Source organism: Alosa pseudoharengus, unplaced genomic scaffold (genome assembly GCF_046254945.1).
Source record: "Alosa pseudoharengus isolate Yale_2024_CS ecotype anadromous, Long Island Sound unplaced genomic scaffold, YU_APseudo_1.1 YU_APseudo_1.1_scf_2, whole genome shotgun sequence".
NCBI classification, from domain to species: Eukaryota; Metazoa; Chordata; class Actinopteri; order Clupeiformes; family Clupeidae; genus Alosa; species Alosa pseudoharengus.
Genome location: NW_027468663.1, coordinates 36189334 through 36216465, shown reverse-complemented (window position 1 = coordinate 36216465; position 27132 = coordinate 36189334). Strand labels below are relative to the sequence as shown.

Below are 27132 nucleotides of genomic sequence, written 5' to 3'. Positions count from 1 at the left end.
AGTGCCCCGTGAACTTTTGGCGTCTATATGAGCATACACAATCGCTTAGTACAGCCGTAGCTGGTTTTGAGTCTACCATGTGCAGTTAAGTTTTTATGGCTTATACCCGAATTGTCAATGGAGAAATTGCATTGAATTCTTACTTCCGGAAACTCCTGTGGGCGGGACTGTGATGCTCTATAGCATTTTAAATGGGCGTTTTTTGTGTGTGTTTTTTTTTTTTAACCACAAGCTCTGCGACCCACCCAGAATGGTTCCACGGCCCACTTTTGGGTCCCGACTCGTTAAGAAACACTGCTATATGAGGGGACATCTAATCCTGTTCAGTGGGGCATGACAAAGTCTTCCACATGTGTTATAATCCTTTAATGTGTGCATGTGGCTTATAGGCAAACTGATCTAAGCTTTTAGCGAGAGTTCCTTTGTGTGTGTTATCTGGTTTCACATGGCAGTCTTCCACATCTACAGCAGGCCTAAGCCTGTGGTTAACATGTAGGCCACTACAATAACATTTTAAACATTTAATCTGCATTACTTTATGAATGCATGAATTTCCCCTTGTTTACTTGCTCCATTTATTGACATTCTTGTATTGTGTTTTTGCATAGTATTGAGGCATTTGGATTTATTATCCAAAGGTTCATTTTCTAAAGAGTCATCATGAACAACATGAACATTGCAATTATTAGGGACATAGCCTACTTGAATGTAAGGGAAGCTGATAGTCTAGGCCTATAGGCTACTTGTTATCCTGAGAGGTAGGCTAGCCTAAGCGCAAAGCACGTTACACATACAGCAACTGGACTTTGTGTTTGGCTGGTCAAACCCTTTTGACTTTTGCTCTGGGGGGTATTCCAAGTACTTGGTTTAGTGACAAACCTGGGTTAGTTAACTCAGAGTAGGTGATAAATCTCCTAATAGAAGAACTGTATGGCTTCATTCTCCTAACAAAACAATACCATAGGGCTTTTGTTGTAGGAGGTTTACCTACTCTGAGTTAACTTACCCAGGTTTGAACCTAGTACTTGGAATACCCCCCAGGTCTTACAGAAACTTCTAGTCAACATCAGTAGGGTAGAATTGATTAACTAGGCTAAAATATTGTGATTTATTTGACATGTTTTATTTTTTATATATAATATAATATAGGCTACTTATATGTCAAAACCTAGAGGTCTAGAAGATACTAGAAAATCATTACCATTCAAGAAGATAGTTAGAGCGAAAGAAAGAGGGGGATAAAAGAAAGAAAAAAACTGCCATTAGGCCTATCTCTTTGTATTCAAACATCCGGGTTTCCTCAGTAGTTTACTAGCTACTGTTGTTGTCTGTGGAGGTGGAGCCATTTTGAACGGAGCCACCTACTCGTGTGGCACCTAGGGAATGGAAGCCCGGTATGGTTTTAACATAGATAAAAGGGGGAAATGGGTGCCCGACAAGTTGGCGTCGTTTTTCTGTGAAAGATCAAACTTTGTTTCGTAGACATGAAATCTCAGGTGTTCCTGTCAAGTCGTTGCTTTTCGAATTGCTCCAGCAGCTCAACCCGTGCAATTGTTTGGACCAGTGGCTATTGATAAACTCGCTGTAAGTTATCCAACAGTTAGCTAAAAGCATAGCTAGCTTAGCAGTCACAGCCGGAGGCCCGCTGGGTCCCCTGTTTAGCTCGCGTGTAGGGGGCTAACTACCTCTTTAAATGTTTGCAAAGGAAACCCGACTAAAGGAAACCAAGCTGCCACGCGTCGCCCTCACTGAAGGAATATGTGTGATCCCTGGCTGACTTTTGCACTCGTTTGGGGAACTTTCTGCACAGGTAAGTTTAGCGTGTAGCATTGGAAGTGATTTGTTCCTGGCATCCAACATCAGTTTGCTGGTGGCCATGGAGTCAATTGATGAGCCAACAGAGGGATCTGAGATAATAATTTGTATGGTTTGCTAAGTGTAACATGAAACGTAAGGCTATATTAAGAATGCAAACAAACCAGACTTTACGTTAATTGCGCCTCTGCAGTATTACATACAACAGCAGGTATTAGTTACTACAACTAAGTCGGACGTACACATAGATTCCTGCTAGCTGGAATCTAGCTAACGTTAAACAACAAGCTAGCGAGGATAGCTGGCTAACAACCCACCCACCTCATTGTTATCTCGTCTGATGAATTGGTCATGCATGACGTTATCATTTCAGCACTTAGATTCGTAGTTTATCTTTGTGTGGGACCTGGGACATCAGCGAGTTATGCTTTCTCTCCTCTTGATTCATTCTTGCTTTTTCCACTTTAACAGTAGCAGCTAACCGTTATCCAGTCATCTCACTCACGTATCGATAACTAGCTTGGTGTGTAACTGTTTAGCTTGTTGGAGAACCGTCAACTTATGGAACAACGATACCGATACCGCTGCAGTGTGCTGGAAGGATCAGCGTTTTGACATAAAGGCTGCCTATATAGCACCCTCATTCTAGCTATGCCAATAATATCAATAGAAAAATTTGAGCGTTTTAATGGTTGACCTCTTCTCATTTCAGTTGTGAGCAGCCTAAAAGTGTACCCTCTCCACTTTGAATACAGCTGGAAATGTACCATCTCAACTTTCACTTCGAATATTGTTGCACAGCATAGGCCTAGATTATAAACAAAGCCTACTTTTTAATGTGGTAGAATAAAGGATGGCATGTAGCCTTATTTTGGCAATTGTTTTTGTTTCACCCCTGGAAAAGATAAATTTTAGTCAGAATTATTACCTTACTCTAGTAAAGGTTTACCTTCCTCAGATAGATAGATAGATAGATAGATAGATAGATAGATAGATAGATACTTTATTGATCCCCAAGGGGAAATTCAAGAATTCAATTCAGCTGTACTATTGCATTCTAAATTCTAGACCCAATGACCACTACAGCATAATTTAATCAAGCCAACTTCTGTCTGCATCGGCTGCAACAACCAAAGCCATCATTGACCATCATTGAGTTTGTTTGTGTGGGATAAGAATGATTGTTCAAAGCCTTAATTAACACAGTGGCCCCTTTTTGTGGATTAGATAGAGCAGAGGTGTTACAGTTTGTCAGAAATTATCATAATGGATGATGGAATAAGAAATTCTGTTATTTGACTTGTTTTGGGCTTATTAATGCAAGGATTAAAGTTCTCCGTCGTAGGACGGATTTCCGTCAATTTGATTTTAGAAATGTCATATTTGAGATCGATGCAGATCCGATGAGAAAAAAAAATAGGGGGGGGGGGGCGGCTATCACCTTTTCTTTTCCTTTTTTTAAGGCAACTACAAATATTAGGTCCGATGAATTAATGTGTGTGATGATAAATGTTTAAAGACCTAATAGTGTTCTTGAGAACTTTCTGTGTCTCAATCAGTGACGGCTCAAGAAGATAGCCTAGCCATAACGGTCTAAAAGTTGGATTATAGTGACACAATCGAGACAGCTGATGAGGTTGGCAAATCCGTTTAACTTTTTTGGATATGATATTGTGAGCTCTATGTGCGAATTCGGAGAAGAAGCGTAGGCTGTGTTCTTTCCGTGCATCAATGTAGACAATTTCTTACTATCGCGAACTCTTGTCAGGGGAGGTCATTCATTTTGGGTGTCACCTATGAACCTATGCCACCCCATGTAGGCTACTATTATTGTTACAGTTTTTAATCAATGCAACTAACATTATGTGTAAAGCGACGCAATATAAACCGTATGCAATGTATTATCCCGTCTGTTATGACATGTACAACAATGTTTTTCACAATTTGCAACGGAAGGTTTGTAGCCTATTTTGCTTTAGGCCTCACTTTTAACGACAGTAGGTTGTGAGTGTATGTTGACAAAAAATAACCATGCAATCAAAATAGTCAACTTAAAACTTTGCTATAAAATATTATTAATTTATAGCACAAAACCATAACCAGTATGCCTACCAGAACCTTGCATATTAGGGACCGTTCGTTATTTATAAACGGGGTCACCGGAGGAAAATAGGGGAGGGTCATGGGGGGTCACCCATCTTTTGTATTAATGAAAACAGCAAAAAATCAAAGTGGCTTGTTTGATAGTTGATTTCTGTCGCCATATAACGTTCTCTTTCGTTCCATAGCTCTGTCAATATTGAACAATGAAAATAAGGGAGATTTCCCGGGTTTCTCACGCAAAATACGGAAAATGTCAACATCCGTCCCCATTAACGTTGGAAGGGTTGGAGCAAGTAGCCTAGTTTATTCACGCCTAACAGCCTATATCCATTTGGTCAACTTTATCCAGCCCTAAAAAAAGCTAACTTTGGTTTACTTGTAGTTTACCGTGTAGCCATAGCCTAACTTTAAACAGTGTGCATGCTTATAAAGCATACTTGTGCTTCATTCATCCACACATCCAGCTCCTAACGTTTTGACAAGCATTTCTACCAATTGACCTTGTTCCTGCCCATCTCTAGCTTTGCTGTCTCCATCCTTTCTGTTTTTGTCGTTTGCAAAAAAAAATATAGTAGCCTAGGCCTATTTATTGGTAACCAGCAACAAGTGCAATTTGTTAATCGCTGTCATTCTCTCTCCTGCCAACAAAAATGTGTTACGTTCCAAGTAGCAGTGCGTAATTCTGCTTCATAAAGCAGAATACAAATACATTGGTCATATAAATAGCCAGTTTATGGTCTACAGTGTAGGCTAGAGTTGGTAAGTTATGGTAGGCCAACTTGGAGTGAATATACAGGGGGATTTCTTTGGCTCTTAGCCTGGCAGGTGCGCACGTATGAAAGTGCCAGGGGCAGTGTTTGGCAAGTTACTTCAAAATCGTAATGTATTATGTATTACTTATTACTGTCATTTCAAAGTAATTTGTTACATTATAATATTACTGTCTTTGAATTGTAAGGCATTACACTACTATTGTATTACTTTTAAGTTACTTTTACCAAAATATCTAGAAATATGGATTTGGAATTCTAAATGCAGTTTATTATGCTCAATGCAGCTCATTCCTTCTAATAAAGGGCGATGTGGTATAACATAATGACTAAGCTAGGCTTAAGGCTAACAACAGTAGAATGCAATAGGCGCAGTGATGGCTCATGATGCAATACAAGGAACAATCATAGCCAGAATTTTGTTAAAAGCAGACAAAAGGTCGAAGTCTGGTCAATTGTGATAGAAATGCTGTAACTTTAGGCTTAGGCCTACTCATTAAAATCAACAGAGAGCCCACTACCTGTATATTGTAACCCAAAACTTGTCAAGATAGGCTACACAGTGCCGCTGCTGGCCATTTTGGTGCCCTAACTGGTGAAATACAGTATTAACCCAAGTATGTCATCATATGGTCAACTATAAAGATGTAGGCTAATCTGCCTGTTCCCAGGGATGGGTAGTATTTCTGAAACATGTAATATGTATTTCAAATACAAAATAGTATTTTGTCATTTGTATTTTATTGGGTTGAAGGAAATGGCTCTGTATTTTGTATCAAAATACTTAATTGGTGTGTATTTTTGTATTTTAGAAATACTGCAAAATACTATATGTGAAACACACTAAAAAAAAGTAGATACTACACACAGGTGTAATGAATAATTGGTAATTAGGCAACAATGGTTTATTTTTATCGCAATCAGCTAATGTGAGAACAGCTGTGTTCAAAGACACTAACAGCTTTTCAGTGACGGCTATTGTTGAAGCATCAGCTCTGGTCTGAAGCACTGGTGTGAAGTCGTACGCATGTAAAGATGAGCAAGTTTACCTGTGCAAGTTCACATAAGGACACTGACAAAGGCAACCATGTCCTATTGTCTCCATACCAATCTTTAACAGAAAAAATGTCAGATATCTCAATGAACCACAATGACATCAATAGATGGTAAGGTGTTGAGTGTGTTTGAATTCCCTTCCCATCATGAGCCATCACTGCGCCTATTGCATTCTACTGTTGTTAGCCTTAAGCCTAGCTTATAGTCATTATGTTATACCACATCGCCCTCCATTAGAAGTGCAATGAGCTGCATTGAGCATAATAAACTGCATTTAGAATTCCAAATCCATATTTCTAGATATTTTGGTAAAACTAACTTAAAAGTAATACAATAGTAATGTAATGCCTTACAATTCAGAGACAGTAATATTATAATGTAACAAATTACTTTGACGATTTTGAAGTAACTTGCCCAACACTGCCTGTAGGTGGCATTAATTATATAGTAAGTGTACCCTGTAGCCTCGTTTTGGTTTAAACAATGGCCGCCGTGTGAATAAGGCGAATACTCCCTTTACTTTGCTGTTTGCATCTTTTTGTACATTAAAAACCAATAGGTCGCGACCGCAAAAGGGGTGCTATCTCTATAGGTAGATATGAAGAACGTATGACTTATGGCCTGAAAAAAGTTCAGTCAAACGATTTTTTTTTCACTTTAATCCCTGTTAATGAAAGTAGCCTATTATCTTAGTGGGGCACACGCTCAACACATTACACACATGTACAATAGTTTACATGGGTACACTCCGGGGCGGATTTAATTTGGGGCCCCAAGGCACAGCCACGGGGGCCCTCCACATCCGTTCTTTTAATACAGAAATACAGAAAGGGCTACCCCTAGTGCATCTGTCAATATATAGCCTAACCTTGCACCAAATGAAGACAATGCATGAAGTTTCAGTTTGGTGTAAACCAAAATGCCAAATATGTTTATATTTCTGAAATTACATCAGACGGGCTACTTATAACCACCAAGCAATTAGTGTCATACAGTAGGCCTATGCCAGCAGTCATACAATATGATAACCGTAGTATAAGTAGTTTAACAAGGATACAAGGAAGTTTATTGTCACATGCATATAGTTACTGGAAGTAACAAATGCAGTGAAATTATGTCTGGTGTCAGCCTATTTGTGCATTTATGGGGGGGGGGGGGGTAAAAAGTGCAGTAGAAGAGGGGTTTAGTAGATTAAGTGGCAAGGGCTGCTTAAGAAAGGTGGGGGAGGATTGGGATGGGGGGGGCACCAACAAGGAGCACCCAAGAGCAACTGTTGGGTATCGTTTGGGTTTTATCCGATACCGGTGCTAAATCGATACTTTTAAAACGGTGCCGGTGCCTGAACCGGTATTTTGTTTTTAAAATGTTTTAAATTAAAATGGTCTAAAGCATGAATGGCTTTTTTTTTATTATTGATAAGACAAATTTGAACATGAAATTGAACTGTTATATTCAATTTACTATCAATATCTCATTGCTCCTATGAATAATATATTTAAATGTTAAAACCGCTTGCCATGCATGCACACACAATGGTAAGCTCTGCTTTCAAGTTTACCCAGTGTAGGCGGTTTGCCATAAGGCATGTTAAAACCGCTTGCCATAAAACTGCCAGGTCATGGACAACGGCATTTGCAAGCAAGCTAATCTAACAGGGACTCTACTTTCCAGTTAATTCAGTGTGTTCCCAAATGCTGAAATTTCATGTCTTAACCCATAACACGCAGTAGTTTTGAACATGTTAGGTAGGGGTGTAAAGATTAACCGATACGTATCGGTATCCGTTTTTAACGTGTAAGATACGGCTACATCGATACGTGAAGCCCCGTATCGGAAAAAAACTGAAATGAACCGGTCGTTATATCGATTTACTTGTTATGAATTGGTGCACAACCTTTTCTGCTCGCTCAGACCATAGGCTCAGACTCATTTACGTTCCAAGCAGCGCGTTCATCCCACTTCCGGTTTTGAAACTATACGTGGCACGGAATTGTGGGTAATGCAGTTCGTTTTTGGTTACATTCATTGCCCAAAGTTGTCAAATGACCTCATTACCCATACATCTATTGCAACTTAACCATGTGACAACTTGGGACTCGGTCGGCTTTTGTTTTTCGAAATTCAGCGCGAAATTAAGCACTTATAGCATTCCTAAACAGCAACGATAGTCTGAAGAGTAGCCTTACGTTTGATGAAGGGATTTCCTTAATGTTAAATAATAATTTGGCCCTTGCTGCTAAAACGATGCATAAATTATTAGCCAATGATTTTGTTCATATTCACTCAGACTTGTGGCATTTTAGGTTTCTGCATTAGGTCTACTGTTGGAACAAAATAAGCCCAGAGAGTTCATTGATTTGTAGGCCTATTTTATTCGTGTAGGGTAGGCTAGGCCTATATGAGAAAAGGCCAAGAGTGTCTTAAGCACTGTTTTATTTTATTTCGGTATTGTCTTACCTCAACAAGGCTACAGCTCCATGAAAACAATCAGATATAACTCTATAAAACTCTTTAAAGTCCATAAAAATGTATTTTTATGTTGTATTTGGCTGCTGTGCTTGACTGAAATGTAGACTATTCTTTTTTCATTTCAATACAGTATATGAAACAAACCTCAGTTTAGATAATCATATTCACACATTTTGTTGCCTATAATTGACAACCATGACCATGATAATTGATAATATAAAATGAATGTGCACCTTGAGCAAATTATAAAAAATCTTTCAGAATGCTTTCCATTCTTGAACTGCATCGAATCGCATCGCATCGAATCGTACTGAATCGTTTTTATAAACATGTATCTTTTCTTGTATCGAATCGTGCCCATGTATCTAGATGCGAATCGTATCGTCTTTTACATGAGAGATTCACACCCCTAATGTTAGGCTACATGTTTAACAGCAACTATGGCTATGGGCTAACACCAGTCAGCTTAGTTTAATTAGCGATAACGTACGGAGATGGTTTCGTAGCCTCTTTGACAGCTCAGTGACATCAGGTATGTAACCTACATATTTATGTTTTTGCCAGCTAACTTTTAACATGATCTTTATATTCATTGTGATGCTATATGGGCCTCGTGCACATGAAATATTAATATCATGCCATAACACACCGTGAAAGTTTTCACCTTACAACTTTGCTGATAACATTTCAAATAAATGTCAGTTAGCGCATCAGCAAGGATATTATGTAACTATAGGCTAGCCTACTGTTGATATTGTTTCATAGCCTTTTGCTTGTGTGTAGTTAGGCCCACTGCTAGATTTTGACAGGAGCTCGCGATATCGCTTTAAAGTAAGCTACTTTGGGCTCACGCAAGCTGTCAAACACTGTCCACTCGCCTGGTGCACCCCTCTGGTTTATACATCCAGTGTTTATCATATGTTAGCTAACTGTATCTGGATGTGTTGCTATCAGAGCAAGACGTTAGAGATGGCGCATGACATGCAGTGATGCCTCGTATAAAAAAAAGAAATAAAAAAAACGCTATTTAAGCACTGAAATGAGGCACCAAAATCCACGTTGTTATTCGATGCAGTTACTACCGTTTGCGTTGGCACCGGTGCCATATTAGAACCGTGTTTCGGTGCCCAACCCTACTTACCAAGGAAGAAACCTTGGGCAGGTCCACGGCTCAAGGGGCTAACCCAACTGCCAGGGGTCTTGGTGTGTGTGTTGGGGGGATGACAGGGGAAATGGGATAGTGTGCTGTGGGGAGAGGGCAGTGTGCAATATGTGTGTTGGAGAAGCTTCCTCATGAGACAATGTGCTATGTATTTGGGGAGGGGGCAGTGTGCTGCAAGTATGGTGAAGGGACTTACTATTGCAAGCAGTGAAGATGTGTGTGTGGGCGGGAGGGGAGTGGAGCAGTGACTGTGTGTGTGTGTGTGTGTGGGTAGGTGGGGGCAGTGTGCTGTAAGTATGTAGAGGATGTATGTTGGAGAAGATCCTGAAGACAATGTGCTGTGTATGTAGGGAGGGGGGGCAGTGTGCAGCAAGTATGTAGAGGAGGCTTACTGTAGCAAACAGTGTGCTGTATGTATGTGAGGTGATGACAGTGATGATGTAAGTGTGTGTTTTTTGTGTGTGTGTTGGGGATGGGGGTGGGGGGGTGGCAGAAAGGCTAGGCAATCAAGGACATTGGTAGATGGAGGAGAAATCAAAATAATAAATAAAAAGTTCTATGGAGATGTGCAAAAGTTGGAGAAAGTTAGATGTGTGTGTGTGTGTGTGTGTGTGTGTGTGTGTGTGTGTGTGTGTGTGTGTGTGTGTGTGTGTGTGTGTGTGTGTGTGTGTGTGTGTGTGTGTGTGTGTGTGTGTGTGTGTGTGTGTGTGTGTGTGTGTGTGTGTGTGTGTGTGTGTGTGTGTGTGTGTGTGTGTTGACGTGTGATGTAATAATAAAATAAATAAAAGGTCTGTAGCATAGGGAGAGGGATGTAAAAGTCTTGTAGGTGTGTGTGTGGGAGGGGGGGGGGGGGGGGGGGTCATGAGTGCTGAGGAGTGAATGTGTGCAAAGTCAGTATAGTGTGAGTTCAGAGTTCGGATGGCCTGGGGATAAAAACTTCTCCTGAGTCTCTCCAGTATGATAAGTAGTGTCTTTCTATGTCAAATCAGACAATATCCAGAAAAATGGTTGCTGCACCGTCTCAGATTTTGTTCAGACTTTGATTTGGGTCCGAAAAGACCTGTAAAATATGTTTGGTTAAATTCCAATTTTTTCACCCTTGATATTGTATAATTTTACACTCTCAGAAATGCCTGAATTGGAGGCCATGTTTGGGCATTAAGTATTATTCCTAGCCTGCCCAAACTTTGTAGGGTGGAAGACAAACATGTTCTCAGTATGACTGGACCGTTAGACGTTTGACGTGGAGACTCAGGAGTGTGTGTTCTACAATGATACTGCATGCCCATTAGTTATATAATAAGGCCCTAGATATGGAAAACAAAGTGTAAAACTGGTGATATTGAGGCTCTTGTAAACTCATTTTTTGTATCCACATGGCACCAATTTTGTCAAAAAATAAGGATTGATACCAAATGTGTACAAAAACAAGTTTATACTAGCCTACCCTTAATGTCATTTTTTTCTACATTTTTTACCCATTTTACCTAGACAAGGTTTTAACAAAATCTGCAGATGGTGCAGCAACAAATCTGATTTGACACGCCATCGTCGATGTTAACGTTGTTGTCAACCTCCACTGGAGGTGTCATCATAAAGTAAATGGTCATTCAGTTTAGGCAGTGTGACAATGTATTTTTTGGTTTCCTCTCACATTTTTCTGTTATTCTAACCGTAAGGATAACTTTGACTTAGCTTTTTACCACAACGTACGTCTCTTCAACCTGTTTTTTGATTGCTTAGAAGTACGATTAAAACATGCAGTTACAATGTAAGCTTATTTGGGAGGGGGAGGATTTATTGGGGGCCCAGGCGATTGCCTACCTTTACCTAATGGTAAGTCCGCCCCTGGGTACACTGTGCCATACTTCATGCTGGCTGGCAATTTCTTTCTTTCTGTATTTTTCTTTTCTTTCATTCTGTCTTTCTTTCAGTTTGTTTGTTTGTTTAACTTATTGCTATGTGTGTGTTCTCCTGCAGGGCTCAGTCAGGGGGAAGTGGAGACTCGGGAGTGTGTGTTCTACAATGATAACTGGCGGACGGAGCGAACCAATCAGAGCGGGCTGGAGCGCTGCGAGGGCGAGAAGGACAAACGGCTGCACTGCTACGCCTCCTGGCTCAACTCCTCCGGAACCATCCGCCTCGTCAAGAAGGGCTGCTGGCTCGACGACTTCAACTGCTACGACAGGTAACAGAGACCTTACTGCTCAAAGCACACTTTCACACAATTGCTGCTGTTGTACTGACCGTGTGATTGGCTATTGTATTGACCGTGTGATTGGCTATTGTATTGACTGTGTGATTGGCTGTTGATGTGCAGGCAGGAATGCGTGGCTACGGAGGAGAACCCCCAGGTGTTTTTCTGCTGCTGCGAGGGAAACTACTGCAATGACAAGTTCACTCACCTGCCGGAGGCCATCGCACCTGCAGGTAACACCCGCCACTCACCTCAACTCTGCAGTTAGGCTCACACTGCAGTGTTTCCCATACATTGACTAATCTGTGGCGGGGCGCCACGAAATAAAAATCGGCCGCCACACATAAATATTCTATGTTTAATTTAATTTAAATTAAATTAAATATAAGATCAAATCCTTGCATTGCGCTTTTTATGCACGCAGCCTTTCCTTGTCCCGCCCCGCTCTCTCTCGTAGCCCCCCGCCCCTCCTCTGCATGTGCATTTAACAAAATATTCACGATTGTTGAAGGATTGTTGTTGCCACATAGAAGCATTGCATAGAAGACGTCTGGCTAAATTGCTATTAAATCCGCTTAGCATCGTGACCATGCTGCGCAAATTTGTTCAAAACTGCTGCATTGAAGTTAACTCTGCTAAGATCTTATCACAACATAGTAGAGCCCGACCGATTTATCGGCGAGCCGATATTATCGGCAGATATTAGGCATTTTCCAAACTATCGGTATCGGCATTTATAATGGCCGATAAATGAATATTTTAAAAATAAAATAAAAACGGACGAAACACCCTTCAACCATGTCATGAGTGTTGGCGTTGTATAGTTTGTCCACCAGAGGGCACTCTACACCGTCCCTGCTGGCAACACTCGTGTATAACGCGCCACACATCCTGCAACCTGCTGATCCAGCCAGAGTCGGGCAGAGAGAACCAGTTATCCGCGAGTGAGATCATCAGTTAAGTGTGTTCATGGTGATTTGGTCACGAGACATACATTGCTTGAATAACAATTAAAAGAACATCCCCATCAGTTCTCTTAACTCAAATAAGCATGACAAAATTCGTGAAAACAATGTCCAGTTTTGCTGCTGTTAAATAAGCCGAGTGAAGCGGAATTAGCTAGTAATTACGTTACGTTATTGCAGTGTAGTTGACTGTCTGTCCTTTTAACTTTTGACAATGTGACTGAAGAGGTGTTTCTTTAATAGCGTGACAGTTATAGCAGTGAGACGTATCATCTCTCCCCGGCCTGTTATTTTGAAAGCTATGTTTTACAATTTGCAGTATGACGTTATCCATTGCTAAATTATGGCTCATCATAGACTAGCTAACCACAAAGCTAGCTAATGCCATGAATATCAGTGGAAGACCGCTAACGTTAACATTAATGAGCTTGGAAACCACAACGAACTTATTCTGCCTAACGTTAAATAAAGTAATGATTACTGTATTTATAACTAGTATATCTGTAGTAACTACTACAGACTACTAGTTACAGTCCCTGCATTGTATGCAAATGTAAGTAAGACGTGCGAGGAGTGAACATTTAGACATAGAGAAAAAGTATCAAACGTAGCTTGTGCAAAACGTAGCTTGTGCAGAAAAGTTAGCTTTTCTTTTACACGTATGAAATCCAATGACGCCAAGTGTGCGTTTCAGGGGCCGTGCACACGACGCCGGTTTGTGTGAAACCGGTGAGGTTTTGAAACCGGCTTTTTAGGAGACTGAAACCGATAGCTTTTGAAACCGGCTTCCGAAGTGGGAACTTCTGAAACCGCCGGCTAGACCGTGCCGTGTAGACGTGTGAAGCCGGCAATCCTATGACGACCTAGCCAGCCCCACCCCTAACCCAGCCACGGCACTCGACCTGACATGTTGCTTGTCAAAACATACATTTATCATATTAAAATGTTTTTCTTTCCCCTGTCATGATTTATATGCACAATGTAGCCTATCAGCCTTTAATGGCTAAGTAACTAAGTTAAGTTATGCAATCAAGCAGTATCTCAAAGCTAACGTTAGAATACTGTTTGGATGTCGAATTTAGCATGCTTAGCTACTTAACAGCTGCTTGTCAATTTCGTTGAAGGGCTCATTTTATTGACTCTGACACTAAATGTTTGCAAAATCCCGATGTAAATGGAAAAGTGTTTTCCAAAATTCAAAAGTGCTTGTCCCAAGGAGAAGTACGAACCCCCCCTCCCACCCCCACCCGTTGTCCAAGTCAGCTACCGCCACAAATTGAATCCAATTCTGTGGGAAACACTGCACTGGTCATTGTGTCCATAGATATTAGAAAGTTAGATACTGCGTTGGGCTCCAGAACGTACGTAAATAGCACTGCCATCTTAGTGGGGGCAATCGAGTGGTAAATCACTGGAGGCCATTGGAGAAAACAGGTGTTTTATGACTTGTGTCAATAATGACATTAACCTAGCCATGTGGTATTTACAGGAAGCTGCGAACAGTGAAGGTCTGACCACTCCCTAAATGTTTTTAGTGTGTGTCTTTCTTTCTTGATTTGACCGTGTCTGTCTGCCCTTCTGAGTCATTCCTGACATTGGTGGAGTGTGTTGTGTGTAATAATGTATTTCTCTTTCACTCTTGCAGTGAAGATCCGCCCTCCCCCGCCCCCTCCCTCGGTGCTGAGTGTGCTGGTGTACTCCCTGCTGCCGTTGTGTCTGCTCTGCCTGCTGCTGCTGCTGGGGGGGTGGCTGTACCGCCAGCGCAAGCCCCCCTACGGACACGTGGACCTCAGCGAGGTGAGCCGGCTCCCAGAGACTGCAGAATGCCCTTTTACGACTTTCATCACAAGACAGCTTAGCTGCAATGTGATTATGTTGCCATCCCATTTTGTTGCTGCTGATAGCCTACCATGGAGGACAGGCCTGTTATGAGTCCTGTCCACTATTGTTGATAGGCTTAGGTAAAATGAATTTAAAAACTAGATGTACCGCGTAGCGGTACAAAATATGACCGCCGCTCAGTCCTGTACATCCGTTCCGCGAAAATAAATCACACTTCAATTTGTCTCCATATTTTACTCCATCCCCCACTCTTGAAACTTTTGTGTATGCTTGTTTGGCATGCCTGAGTGTGTGTGTGCGGCTGCACAGAAAGTAGCCTACTGGTGCTGAAAAGGTGAATAGATTGTAGAATAGCCAAAGAAGATGTAGCATTGTTATAAAACCTTTAAAATCTCTAAACAATCACAAGTAGGGCAGTTCATCACAGTTCATCCATTGCAACTGGATTGATGAAAGGTCACTTACACCTGTAGGCTACATTGTATTTGGGAAAAGCAAAAGGTATCAGCATAATGTTATTTATTTATTTATTTATTTATTTATTTATTTATAAACAAAAACCCGATACCACATTTTAACGCGCCAAAGTTGAAGAGCTGTTGTCCGTTATTGTTCATGCAAATATAGGCTGATTCATGTTCCCTTGCTTTGTGTAACTGAGGTCCATGGCTAGTCTGGCTTTCACCAGACCAAGCTCAATCTTTAAAGAAATCAAAAAATAAAAATAGCGGGCAGATCAGGCTGGGTTCACCCAGCCTAGTCCATAGGCACCCGATATTGTTTAATTTTCCGATTGAGATATCCACGCTCTGGCTATTCTAAATGCAAAAATGCATCAGGGAGTAATGACAAAACTGTAACTAACAAACTAGATCCTAATAGAAAGCTGTTAGCTTCCCTAAGCTACAGGTAGGCTTATAAGGTAGGCCTATTTACAACATAAATTGACAATAGGCTATGCTGGCGACACAAATAAAATCTCCTTTGGAAACCAATGGCTTACGCCTTACAGTATCAAGCGGACTTAAACAGCCATATCGTGGCGAAAAGTTGTAATAAAATTCACGCAGCTCCATGAGTTAAGGAAAGCGTGAATGAAGTAGCCACTTCTAAATGGGACCCACTACACAGTAGCTTAAGGTGTGTTGCTAAAGCAGCCATAATGAAATGAAGGTGTCGTTGTTTGGATACTTCACACACACGTGCTTTTTAATTTCACAGACTACAACTACCAAGCTGGAATCAACCATGCACGCACTTAAAACAAAATAAACAGGCGTCTCAGTCTCACGCATGTATAGGCAAAGCTGTATCAGACCGGTGTAACGTTGGTAAATCTTCCATTGCACAGAATGATTTTTGTAGCACGTGCAACAACTGACAGTCGAAAGATACAATTACAGTGCTGCTATCAATTTGCTTGGTATAACCGCATTTATAGTTTTCTACAAATGCAATCAATCAAATTGGCCTCCATCACTCAACCAACGCTAACGGTAACATTACCTAGGTCCTTATTGATATTATAAGATTAACGTACCTGCAGTAAAAACCAAGCATGTCCGATAAACATCCTCAGATTTATTTCGGCTTCAAGAAGAAATGGGAATTACATTTCATGTGAACATCATCCTATCCTTATTAGACGTTCTCTGCGGTAAACTACAGTCCTTTTAGGAAGCGTCCATTGTTTTTCCAACCCATTTTTAACTTCCAACAAAATTACGTCTCACTGCAACGATGCGCCATCTAGTGGACAAACGACTACTTATATCCAATACTGGAAATGCAGCCATGATGATGATGAATATTTATTTTGGCTTTCTTTTAATCCTACTGAATTTGCAATTATGTATCGGCCGTTCTAATACCGATAGTATGTGGGTGCCTGTGTGTGTGTGTATGTGTATATGTGTGCACCGCCATCTACAGGCCAATGAGTGTACAGTCACTAAATGTACACATAACCTAATTTTTTTTAGACCCCCCCATGGATGAAATTCTACGAAACTTGGCATACCCCCCCAGAGAATGCCAGGTCAATCATACACATAAAATTTGGTGCAGTTCTGAATATCTTAACTGAAGATAGGGGCGATTAAAGCAGAATAATATTGCATTTTTTCATTTTTTACCGGGGGGGGGGGGGGGGGGGGTGCAAATCAAATGAGTGATTATGGGCCAGATTGATGTGGGCCATTGAGACCAACATACCATAAAAGATTCTTCATCCTCAGTGCCACAGTTCAGATAGTTATTTAGGAAAAACTGCTTTTTTTGCAGTTCGGGGGGCCCAGCACGGGGGGGGGGGAGTGGCCCCCGGGGACGAAACTAAATTTTTCCGTAAAAGTCTAGTGGGGCTACATACCCACCAAACTTCATGTGCCCCGGTGGTTCGGTGTCCCGGGTATCGTTGACCAAAAATTCAGGAAGTAGATGACGGGGGGGGGGGGGGACTTTGACAATCCCTATATGACCGCTTCGCTAGCTTCGCTAGCGGCGGTCATAATAATGTTTTAGGTGCTGCTCGGTTGGGTTTAATTGGACTTGGCAATTGGGTTTGGTTAGAATATTTATATTGGTTAGTAATTCTGAGACTTTATTTTCTCCCATCCTCTCTCCCCTCTTCTCTATCCTCTCTTTTGTACTATCCTCTTCTCTGCTCATTCCCTGTCCTCTCATCTATCCCCTCTGCCCTGCTCATAGGATCCTGGTGCCCAATCTACCTCACCGCTTGACAGCCTGAAGCCACTGCAGTTGCTAGAGGTCAAAGCCAGGGGGCGCTTTGGCTGTGTATGGAAGGCCCAGCTCATGAACGAGCATGTGGCCGTCAAAATTTTCCCCATTCAGGTAGGGTGACGACGGAACGTGTGTGTGTATTTGTCTTGTTCCAGAGGATTGGAATGAACAAATGTCTAAATAATGTACCTCTAATACCAGTACGCATTGCAAGTGGCTCTTAATCCTGATTTCTGTGTATGTGTGTGTCCAGGATAAGCAGTCATGGCAGAACGAGCGGGACATCTTCCTGACCCCTGGCATGGGCCATGAGAACCTGCTCCACTTCATCGCTGCGGAGAAGCGCGGAACCAACCTGCAGATGGAACTCTGGCTCATCACTGAGTTCCACGAAAGGGTGAGAGTTGTCACTACGCTAATTATAATGCTCATACACCACCCGGTGGGTTTGTGTTTTCCAGACCTAGAAAAGTTTTGAAACTTGTGTCTTGAAGTCTTTGTCTCTCAAGTTAAGTTAATAGGGTTACACTTTACTTGAAGGTATCTACAGAAGAGTGACATGACACTGTCATGAACGTGTCATAAACGTTTGACATAACGTTTCTGTCACTCGCTTCTGTCAAGTGTCATTCGGGTTTTGTCATGACAAAATTTTGCGTCGCTCTCATTGAGGTTGAATGGAGACGAAATTCGCCCTGGTTGGGCGAAATGAGAGCGAATCGCCGAGGCAGGCGAAACAAAGTTGGCGAAAGTTTAACTTTAAATGAGGACTTAAATGAGGACCATTCGAGGACCAATCAGGTCCGTGTGTTTGTTTGGAGGCGGGAGTTACAAAAAAGTCTGACCAAGATGGTGGAGACTACCTGAGCTGTAACACGAAAATTTGAATGTGATTAAAATGTTTCTACACGAACATTGGCACTTGCATCAACACGAATTGCGGTTTATATGACACACAAACTTAGTCAGAGCACATACACCACTAAATAGACCACTATATATGTTAGTTTAAACACTCGAACTTTTTAGCTAGCTGACAGGCGAACTGCTAGCATGTTCGTACATTGGATTGCATTGTAAACCTAACTAGACAGCTAGGCTACATGCTGCAACACAGGTATGACATATATATTATGTCTTATTGACCTTGTTGTTTCAATTAACAAGAATTGTTGTTTATAGGCAACATCAACTTAGTCGAGGCATAAAAACTCCTGGATATCTTCATTAAGTACTTAAACGTTTGAACTAGCTGATTAGCCTAATTAGCTCGCTTGCCACCACTGGCTGGACACTGCAGTCAAAAGGTTAGCGGTTTGGCCGTCACGCCCCCGATGCGAAATTTCGCTGGCCAAAATTCGCGAGGTGTTTCGCTGTGTGGAAACCCACCGTTAGTGTTCGCGTTATGACCGTGTCATGTCACTCTTGCTGATGCTGATATATGTTGATATTGAGGTAGCTGTTGCGTGCTATATTTTGTTTTAGAACAGAATTAATATTATGTGCCTAATTTGGTTGAAATGGAATTTTTATACAATGCAGTAAGTTTTATTTACAATGCAAAGAGGCTACACAACATCACAGGGATGCAAACAGTGTGTCGCCTCCCGCTTTTTTTATGTCAGTTTGGGTGATTTGTGTGAATAGTGCAGATCCAAATGTTTTTTTTTGTTTTTTTTGGGGGGGGGGTGCTCTGAGAGGGTCTAATTATCAGGGATGCTTTTCGGCGACTCACTTTTTTCACATCATCTACCGCAGGCTACCAGAGGAACCAGAGCAGCGTTTCTTATATGGGTCTGCTGGTCAAATGTTTGATGCTTCTGTCACTCATCTGATAATATTTTATCATGTAGCAAAAGAGCGGTAGATTTAGCCTACCATATTTTCCGTACTATAAGTCGCTCTGGAGTATAAGTCGCATCAGTCAAAAAATGCGACATGAAGAGGAAAAAAAACATATATAAGTCGCTCTGGACTGTAAGTCCCATTTATTTAGAAATGTATTTAACGAAATCCAAGACCAAGAACAGACATTTAATCAAGTTATTCAACTACACAAAAGCACACAGAACAACAGGCTAAATAGGTGTCCAGTAGGTATGTTAACGTGACACCGGTACACTATTTAGCCAGCTTGATGTTGGTTAGCTTGGCGACAGGGAAATTAAAATGTCAGTTCCTGGTTGCACAGTTTGTTATGATGTCTCCTTTCTGCCAGATGTGGAATATTAACGATGACTGGACGTTTGTTTGCTTACCCTCGTTTGAACTGCCATTGTCCTTTGCTGTGTAATTTGTCAGCTAGATGCTAGCAATTAGCGAAATGCTAACGGTTGGTTGTGTTGAACATGGGAAGTGCCTGGGAAGCTGAATAGGCTAAATTAACATGACAAGCCAGCGAGTCACAAGCCTAGAGCGCCCTCTCGCAGCTGTAGACGGTAATGTTACCTTGGTTCATGCCAGACAGCAGGAATTAACATTTAACAACATGTTAAATTACCGTATACTTTTGTTCATAGTTTGGCTGGTAGTCGACTTATAGTCAGGTGCGACTTATAAGGGCAAGTGAAGATTCACACCTCGTGTGTGTGTGTGTGTGTGGTGTGTGTGTTTGTGTGTGTGTGTGTGTGTGTGTGTGTGTGTGTGTGTGTGTGTCTGTGTGTGTGTGTGTGTGTGTGTGTGTAGGGCTCTCTGATGGACTATCTGAAGGGGAATGCAGTGAGCTGGCCGGATCTGTGTTTGATCTTAGAGAGCATGTGCAAAGGCTTGGCCTACCTACACGAGGACATGCCCTACAGACAGGATGAGCCCAAACCAGCTATAGCACACAGGTACACTCACTCACTCTCTCACACTCACACACACACTAAACAGACAGGATGAGCCCAAACCAGCTATAGCACACAGGTACACACACTCTCTCTCTCACTCACTTACTCACTCTCTCTCTCTCTCTCTCTCTCTCTCTCTCTCTCACACACACACACTAAACAGACAGGATGAGCCCAAACCAGCTATAGCACACAGGTACTCACTCACTCGCTCACTCTCTCACTCTCACACACACTCTCTCACACATACACACACACACACACACACTAAGCAGACAGGATGAGCCCAAACCAGCTATAGCACACAGGTACACACACCCTCTCTCTCTCACACTCACTCACTCACTCACTCACACTCTCTCTCTCTATCTCTCTCACTCTCTCACATACACTAAACAGACAGGATGAGCCCAAACCAGCTATAGCTCTCACACACACACTCTCACTCACTCATTCAAACGAGACATGCAATACAGACAGTATGAGCCCAAACCAGCTATAGCGCACACACACACCAAAGCACCAAAGTCTTACGCAGGGGTTGTGCGTATTGTTGCAGGGACTTCAAGAGCAAGAATGTGCTGCTGAAGACTGACCTCACAGCAGTGATTGCTGACTTTGGACTCGCCGTCCGCTTTGAGCCGGGGAAACCACCTGGAGACACGCATGGACAGGTAAACGCGCGTATACACACACTCACATCCACACTCCAATGGCTATACACACACACTTACATCCACATGCTAATAACCATACACATAGTTAATATGTCCCTGCTCTACGGCTGTGGTTTCATATACCTAACCACTGTAGTCTACCATCACACATTCACATCCACACGCCAATGACCATACACACACTCACATCCACACCCCAATGTCCATACACACAGTTAATATCATACCTGGAAGCTAGTCGCTTTTCGGCGAAATTCGCCGTTTTCCATGAAAAAAATTTTTGCGGGGGGGGGGCATAGACAGAGAATGACAGGCATGCAGACATGATTGGCCTTAGAGACCTACCTATCAGTGGTTTCTGAGAGTGGGCTCTATCTCTCTCTCACTTTGTTACGCATAACCTGCCTGCAGCACCAATATGATTGAGGAAAAGAACAAAATGTTAGCTAACAAACTTACTAAAGTGTATCTCTGGCATTAGAATCGAGGTAAAACATCACGTTATTGGGCTACTTTTCTTCTGCCCTCGATGGGTTGAATGAAAGACTTGCTGAGTTAAGCTTAACAAGTGTTACTCGCAAATTCACATTCCCGCACCTGGCCGTTTTGAATTGCTTTGCGAAACAAAAAGAATCTCCCCTGAGTGCGATTGTGAATTTACGTCGGCCTAATTGTTGTCTTGGAAAGTTATTGCTAGTTCATGAGTTATTTCAGTTAGCATTATATTTTCCATGTGTCCCTGATGGTTAAGTGTTCTTAGGGAGCGCAGACCTTTCCAAGGTCAAATGTAGCTTTTTGTAATAAATCTGAAAATTATTTTGAGCTGTTCATGATCATAATTTGATCATAATTCTTAAGGCACATAATTATTAGCGCGCAAATAAGCGAGACCTAGGCTTTCAGACGGACATGGCACACCTATCGCTGAGATAGGGATATGTAGGCTATGTTAGTTGGGATATGTAGGCTAGCCATCATGAAAGGGCCTAAGCCATACTGACATAACATAACATCTTCACAAGAGAAAATTAAATCAAATAATAATGAATGACCAGAAAATTGACATCCACAGTCTGTTTCTATCAACACCAGTGCTTTTTATAGATCATAGAGCAGACCCCCAGACCTGTTACCTTTTTGCATCCCTTCTGAGTTTGCAGGTATGTCCTCTATGGCTATGGGAAGATCCTCCATTATGCCAATTTTCCAAAACGCCCCTGTCAGTGAGCCATATTTTGATCTGTTGCCCTGCCTTGAAAACCAAAAGACAACAATTTTATCATCAAAATTCTATAGCTGATGTTTTTAGTAAGGTCCCACCTTTGAAGGTTTTAGAATATCTTATTAGCATAGATTTTAAGAAACATATTTGAGTTTCTATAACACACAATGCTCTGGCCATTAAATAGCCTTGGTTGCGGAAATGGTCTTAAATTAAACAAACAAACAAACAAACTCTATGGCTATGGTTGGCATATACCTAATCAGTGTATTCTACCCATTTCTCTTCGTCACTCTTTCTCTTCCTGGCCCAGGTGGGCACACGGCGCTACATGGCTCCTGAGGTGTTGGAGGGGGCCATTAACTTCCAGAGGGACGCCTTCCTGCGCATCGACATGTACGCCCTGGGCTTGGTGATCTGGGAGGTCATCTCGCGCTGCACCGCCACTGACGGTGAGGGAGGGAATGTGTGTGTGCAGTGTTTCCCTCAGAATTGGATTCAATTTGTGGCGGAAGCTGACTTGGACAACGGGGGGGGGGGGGGGTGTATTAAGATCGTCTTGGTAGTCTATAGGTCTAATTGAGTGCCTGTCACTTTAAGACGTTCGTGACAGTTAAAAGGCTGCTGATGTGTGGATGCAATTCATAACGTTTTCTACGTAGTTAAAATAAAGATTCGTACTTCTCCTTGGGACAAGCACTTTTGAATTTTGGAAAACACTTTTCCATTTACATCGTGATTTTGCAAACATTCAGTGTCAGAGTCAATAAAGATTGACAAGCAGCTGTAAGTAGGCTAAGCATGCTAAATTCGACATCCAAACAGTATTCTAACGTTAGCTTTGAGATACTGCTTGATTGCATAACTTAACTTAGTTTAGTCTCTTCAATGTAGCCTACTATGTTGTGATAAGACCTTAGCAGAGTTAACTTCAATGCAGCAGTTTTGAGCAAATTTGCGCAGCATGGTCACGATGCTAAGCGGATTTAATGCATCTATGCAATGCTTCTATGTGGCAACAACAATCCTTCAACAATCGTGAATATTTTGTTAAATGCACATGCAGAGGAGGGGCAGCGGGCTACGAGAAAAAGCGGGGCGGGGTAAGGAAAGGCTGTGTGCATAAAAAGCGCAGCTCAATGGCAATGCAAGGATTTGATCTTATATTTAATTTAAATTCAATTAAATTAAACATAGAATATTAATCTGTGGCGGCCGATTTTGATTTCGTGGCGCCCCGCCACAGATTAGTCAATGTATGGGAAACACTGGTGTGTGTGTATGTGTGTGAGAGAGTGAGAGAGAGGGGCAAGGGACGGAGTGTCCCCTCCTGACAGTTGGTCGGCCTGGGTTTAATGCAGTGCGAGTTTTGTCGCTTTGGAGAAGTGCCATTCAACTTTAACTCAAAACATGTTGTTGTTTAAACATTGGAAGTGTGCTAAATGGGAAGAGATTTGTATGTCAACAGATATGTCTTGAGTTTGTTCTTGTTTACTTGTGTTTGTGTGTGTGTGTATTGCATCCATGTTTGCTGACACATGTTTGTGTGTGTGTGTGTGTGTGTAGGCCCTGTGGAGGAGTATGCGCTGCCGTTTGAGGAGCACCTGGGGCAGCACCCGTCTCTGGAAGACCTGCAGGAGGTGGTGGTGCATAAGAAGCTGAGGCCCCTCTTCAGGGACTGCTGGCTCAAACACCAGGTCTGGAGCTGCTCATAGTACATTATGTTGCGTTATGTGCTAGGGATGGGCATTCGATTACATTTTCTTAGTCGATCGACTATCGATTAATCATTCATATTTCTAGGCCTATATTAAAATTCATTATTTATTTAACTTTTTATAAATTTAAAAATGCAATGAAAATACAAAAATACAGTGTGTTTTTCCTCGCTGAGATCTTTATCAGAAGAATAATTTATGGCAGTTAAACTGGACGTTTGGTTAGGCTAAACTTGAAGATAATAAGCGCTGAGGTGCTCTAAAGCAGCGGAACCTGCAGCTCTGAGCCGGCGTTCCGATTAAACAGAGACCCTCGGTTGTTCGAAAATAATAAATTATAAAAAAGAATCTTGTTAAACAATAACCAAGAACATAATAATGCTTAGATCTGACAGGTTTTGTCAAAATGTAACTCAAAACTATCCAAGGCACGGAGTCGAAAGAGGATTACAGATTAGCCTACAATTAATAAGGCTATTTAACAAAGCCTCATAAAAAAACAAAACTACCCTAAATCTTCAAATTATGGCCGGGGTCTTTTATTTACTTAGGCTGCGCAAAGCACAGGGCTTTATTTGGGGCAGGCGTAGGCTATATTGAGCAGGCCTTTATTTCTATGTGCGTTTTATTGTGAGACATGCGTTTCGTTTGGCGCGCATACCGCTATCAAAGGCAGAAGATTTTCCATTTTGTTTGGGATTTAATTTACTTTTAGACAGTTTGATTATATTGCTCAATGTTGGGACTGATGAGCACTGAACTCTGGGGGGTATTTGATGGCTCACTATTACATTTCATGTAGTTGAAAGAGTCTGGATCTTCACTGGCTGTTTATTGCGAGACAAGGCAGCCGCTTTCATTCATTCAAAGCGTGCGCTGTGCTGTACCTTATTCCGTAGCCAAGTAGCCTAAATTCAGTTTGAATTGCATGATTTACTTTATTAAATTTGTAGCCTGGAATGCCTCCAGTCGCGGCAAAAATTGTTTTTAAATGTAGCACTAGCCTAGGCCTACTGCTTCAGCCTCTGGCAAGCTCAGAAGGGGATGGCAAGCGACTGAGCTTGAGAGCGACGTGTTGGAGACCCATGGTGTAGGACAATGACTTTTCGTTAACAACAAGATATTAAACCAACCAACAATATAAAATATTAAGAAGAGCTCTTATTTCATTGAGTTAAATTGAAACAATGTCTTCTATTGCTTGTGCACTGATAGCCCTACTGGTAGGTAATTATTACATCGCAGTGTTTGCAGTTAACGTGATCAACAAAATTCTTAATGATCAATTATCGATTGTCAATTAATCATGCCCATCCCTATTATGTGCCATAGACATTTCTTTAGTTATCAGTATGGTGTTGACTCCTTTATATATTGTTGTGCAGGTTCTGCTGCTGTTGCTGCTGTAATTCCAGTAATTCCTTTACCATTTTATGTTTTTTTTTCCCCTTCCTTGTCACCACCTATACCCCATGTGCTGTCACTTACCTTGTCCCACTGTCCCGTGTCACGTCCTGTGTCTCCTGTCCCATGTCACTTGCTGCCTCAGGGCCTGGCGCAGCTGTGTGAGACGGTGGAGGAGTGCTGGGACCACGATGCGGAAGCGCGGCTCTCAGCCGGTTGCGTGGAGGAGCGCATCGCCCAGGTTTCCCGTGCAACAGGCAGCAACACCACCACCTCCGACTACCTGCTCTCCGTGGTCACCTCCATGGCCAACCTGGACATTCCGCTCAAAGAGGCCAGCACCTGAAAGGACGAGCGCTCACCTGACCTGAAGATGCAGAGTGGGGGAGAGATAGGCAGGTCCCATCTCAGTGAAAATTCTCCCCTTTTTATTTTTGGAAGAAAATGGCTGCTATTTTACCTCACATTTTAGTTGTTTTCAGGTTTGATTTTTTTTTTGTTTGTCTCATGTTTTGTTTTTTCTTTGTGTGCTGGATGCAACTCAGGCTCACTACACCACAGAGAGGGAGAGACTCAGCTATTACCTCATCTTTCTCCTGTCATCCTCAGCTCTTTGTGACCATCCTGTGACTCTGCTGGGGATCAGAGAACAAGCGAGAGAGAGATTCGAATACATTACCTCAACTTTCTTTCACCACATGTTTTTCTCTGGATGACCATTTTTTGACTTTTTTACCTCAGAAAGATTACCTCACATTTCTTGTTTTTCATCCTCTCTTGTGGGGTTGACCATGTTGCGACGTCAGTGCTGAAGAGAGCGCGAAAGATGGACTGCAACACACAATACCTCATAACGTTCATCTTTCTGTGACCGAGCAGAAAGGCTGAGAAAGGGACTCAAACTAATGTGTTACCTCATGTTCCCAAATTTTTTTTCTCTCTCTCTCTCTTTGTCTCTATCCAGTGATGCTGTGATGTCGTTTTTGTTGGTATTGATAGTTTTGACGGGTGTACCTCCACTCCTGCCGTATTGCTGTCTGCACAGACGCTCCAAATATTACCATGACGTTTGTGGCGTTCTAGATGATTAGAGAAGACTGTTACCCATAATGCATTGTGACCACCCCTTTCCTCCTTTCGTTCATTCTCTCTTTCTCTTGCCCAATCAGCTCTCTTTTCTTTTGTCAGGGATAATTTGAGCTGTGTTACATATTCAGGTCCTTTTTTAATTCTTTCATGAAAGGTTCACTCCTTCTCAGACTCTGCCTCTTCTGTCGGCACGACTGCAGACCGAGTCTTAATTTGCCTCGTTTCGAGTGTGGTAATTGCTTAACGACTCGTGCAGGAGAAGACTGTTGGGGGGGGGGGGGGGGGGTGAGCAGGTCTAGGAGGGAATGTGTTCCATGAGTTACTGGACTTATGGAGGCCTCTCAATGGCACAATGTTGAAAGGCTTGGCCCTACAGGCCACAGCACTGGACTGCAGCTGATTGGGTGGAGGACTGGAGGGGGAGGGGCCGGTAGAGGAGACCGGCCCAATCAGGCACATGAAGGGGAGGGGCTGGGCAGGGATAAGTGGTCAGGGTCTAAACAAATCTCAGGTCTCCCTCAGATGTCCAGATTCCTCTGCACATACAGAGGTGTGTGTGTGTTTGTGTTTCCAGAACTACTCGTCTGCTATCAGCAATACAGCATTGACCTACCCCATACGTAAGGCTTACATAAATATACATACACTGAGACGTTGTTTGTCCACAGTGCTCCCGCTGACGATCTCGCCTCATGGAGTCTCCCCCCTAGCAGGCAGCTTTTTTACTCTGACGGTACCTCAGACGTTGAAATCAAATATCACTTTTCTACTGTGTTTTCCTCTGTATGTGTGTGTGTTTAAACAGTAGTGCATGATAGGATTTTTATCACACAAGATCTAGATTTTGTTAGGTCTGGGAAAGGTCAATGATTCATTTTATCTGTGTGTGGTGTGAAAACAGCCCCAAAGCTTGCGGGGCAGTGTGCTTTGGCACATCTTCTCTCAGGACGCAAACGGAATGCCTCTTTACAGGCTGGGGGCTTCCTGCCTCAGGCGTACGGGCATCTCACAGCAAAGGGACAGACTCCTTAGAGAGATACGCTATCAGTACACACCCTCTCTTTTAATGACCC

The 27132-nt window shown here is 42.2% G+C and overlaps 1 protein-coding gene across 2 annotated transcripts; it reads left to right on the top strand.

The window, feature by feature from the left end:
- Positions 1 to 1370: 1370 nt before the first annotated feature.
- On the top strand, positions 1371 to 26339 carry LOC143134430 (activin receptor type-2B-like). Of its 2 annotated transcripts, XM_076294835.1 has the most exons (12): positions 1371 to 1584; positions 1706 to 1810; positions 11356 to 11563; positions 11696 to 11805; positions 14183 to 14334; positions 17086 to 17229; positions 17372 to 17515; positions 19804 to 19949; positions 20509 to 20623; positions 22162 to 22300; positions 23415 to 23545; positions 25116 to 26339. In XM_076294835.1, the coding sequence occupies exons 2-12, from the start codon at positions 1759 to 1761 to the stop codon at positions 25314 to 25316; spliced, it is 1542 nt and encodes a 513-aa protein (XP_076150950.1). In that variant the 5' UTR covers positions 1371 to 1584; positions 1706 to 1758; the 3' UTR covers positions 25317 to 26339. The 2 variants fall into 2 exon arrangements, with proteins under 2 accessions (XP_076150950.1, XP_076150949.1); XM_076294834.1 differs by having other exon boundaries at positions 1371 to 1810.
- The last annotated feature ends 793 nt before the right edge of the window (positions 26340 to 27132 follow it).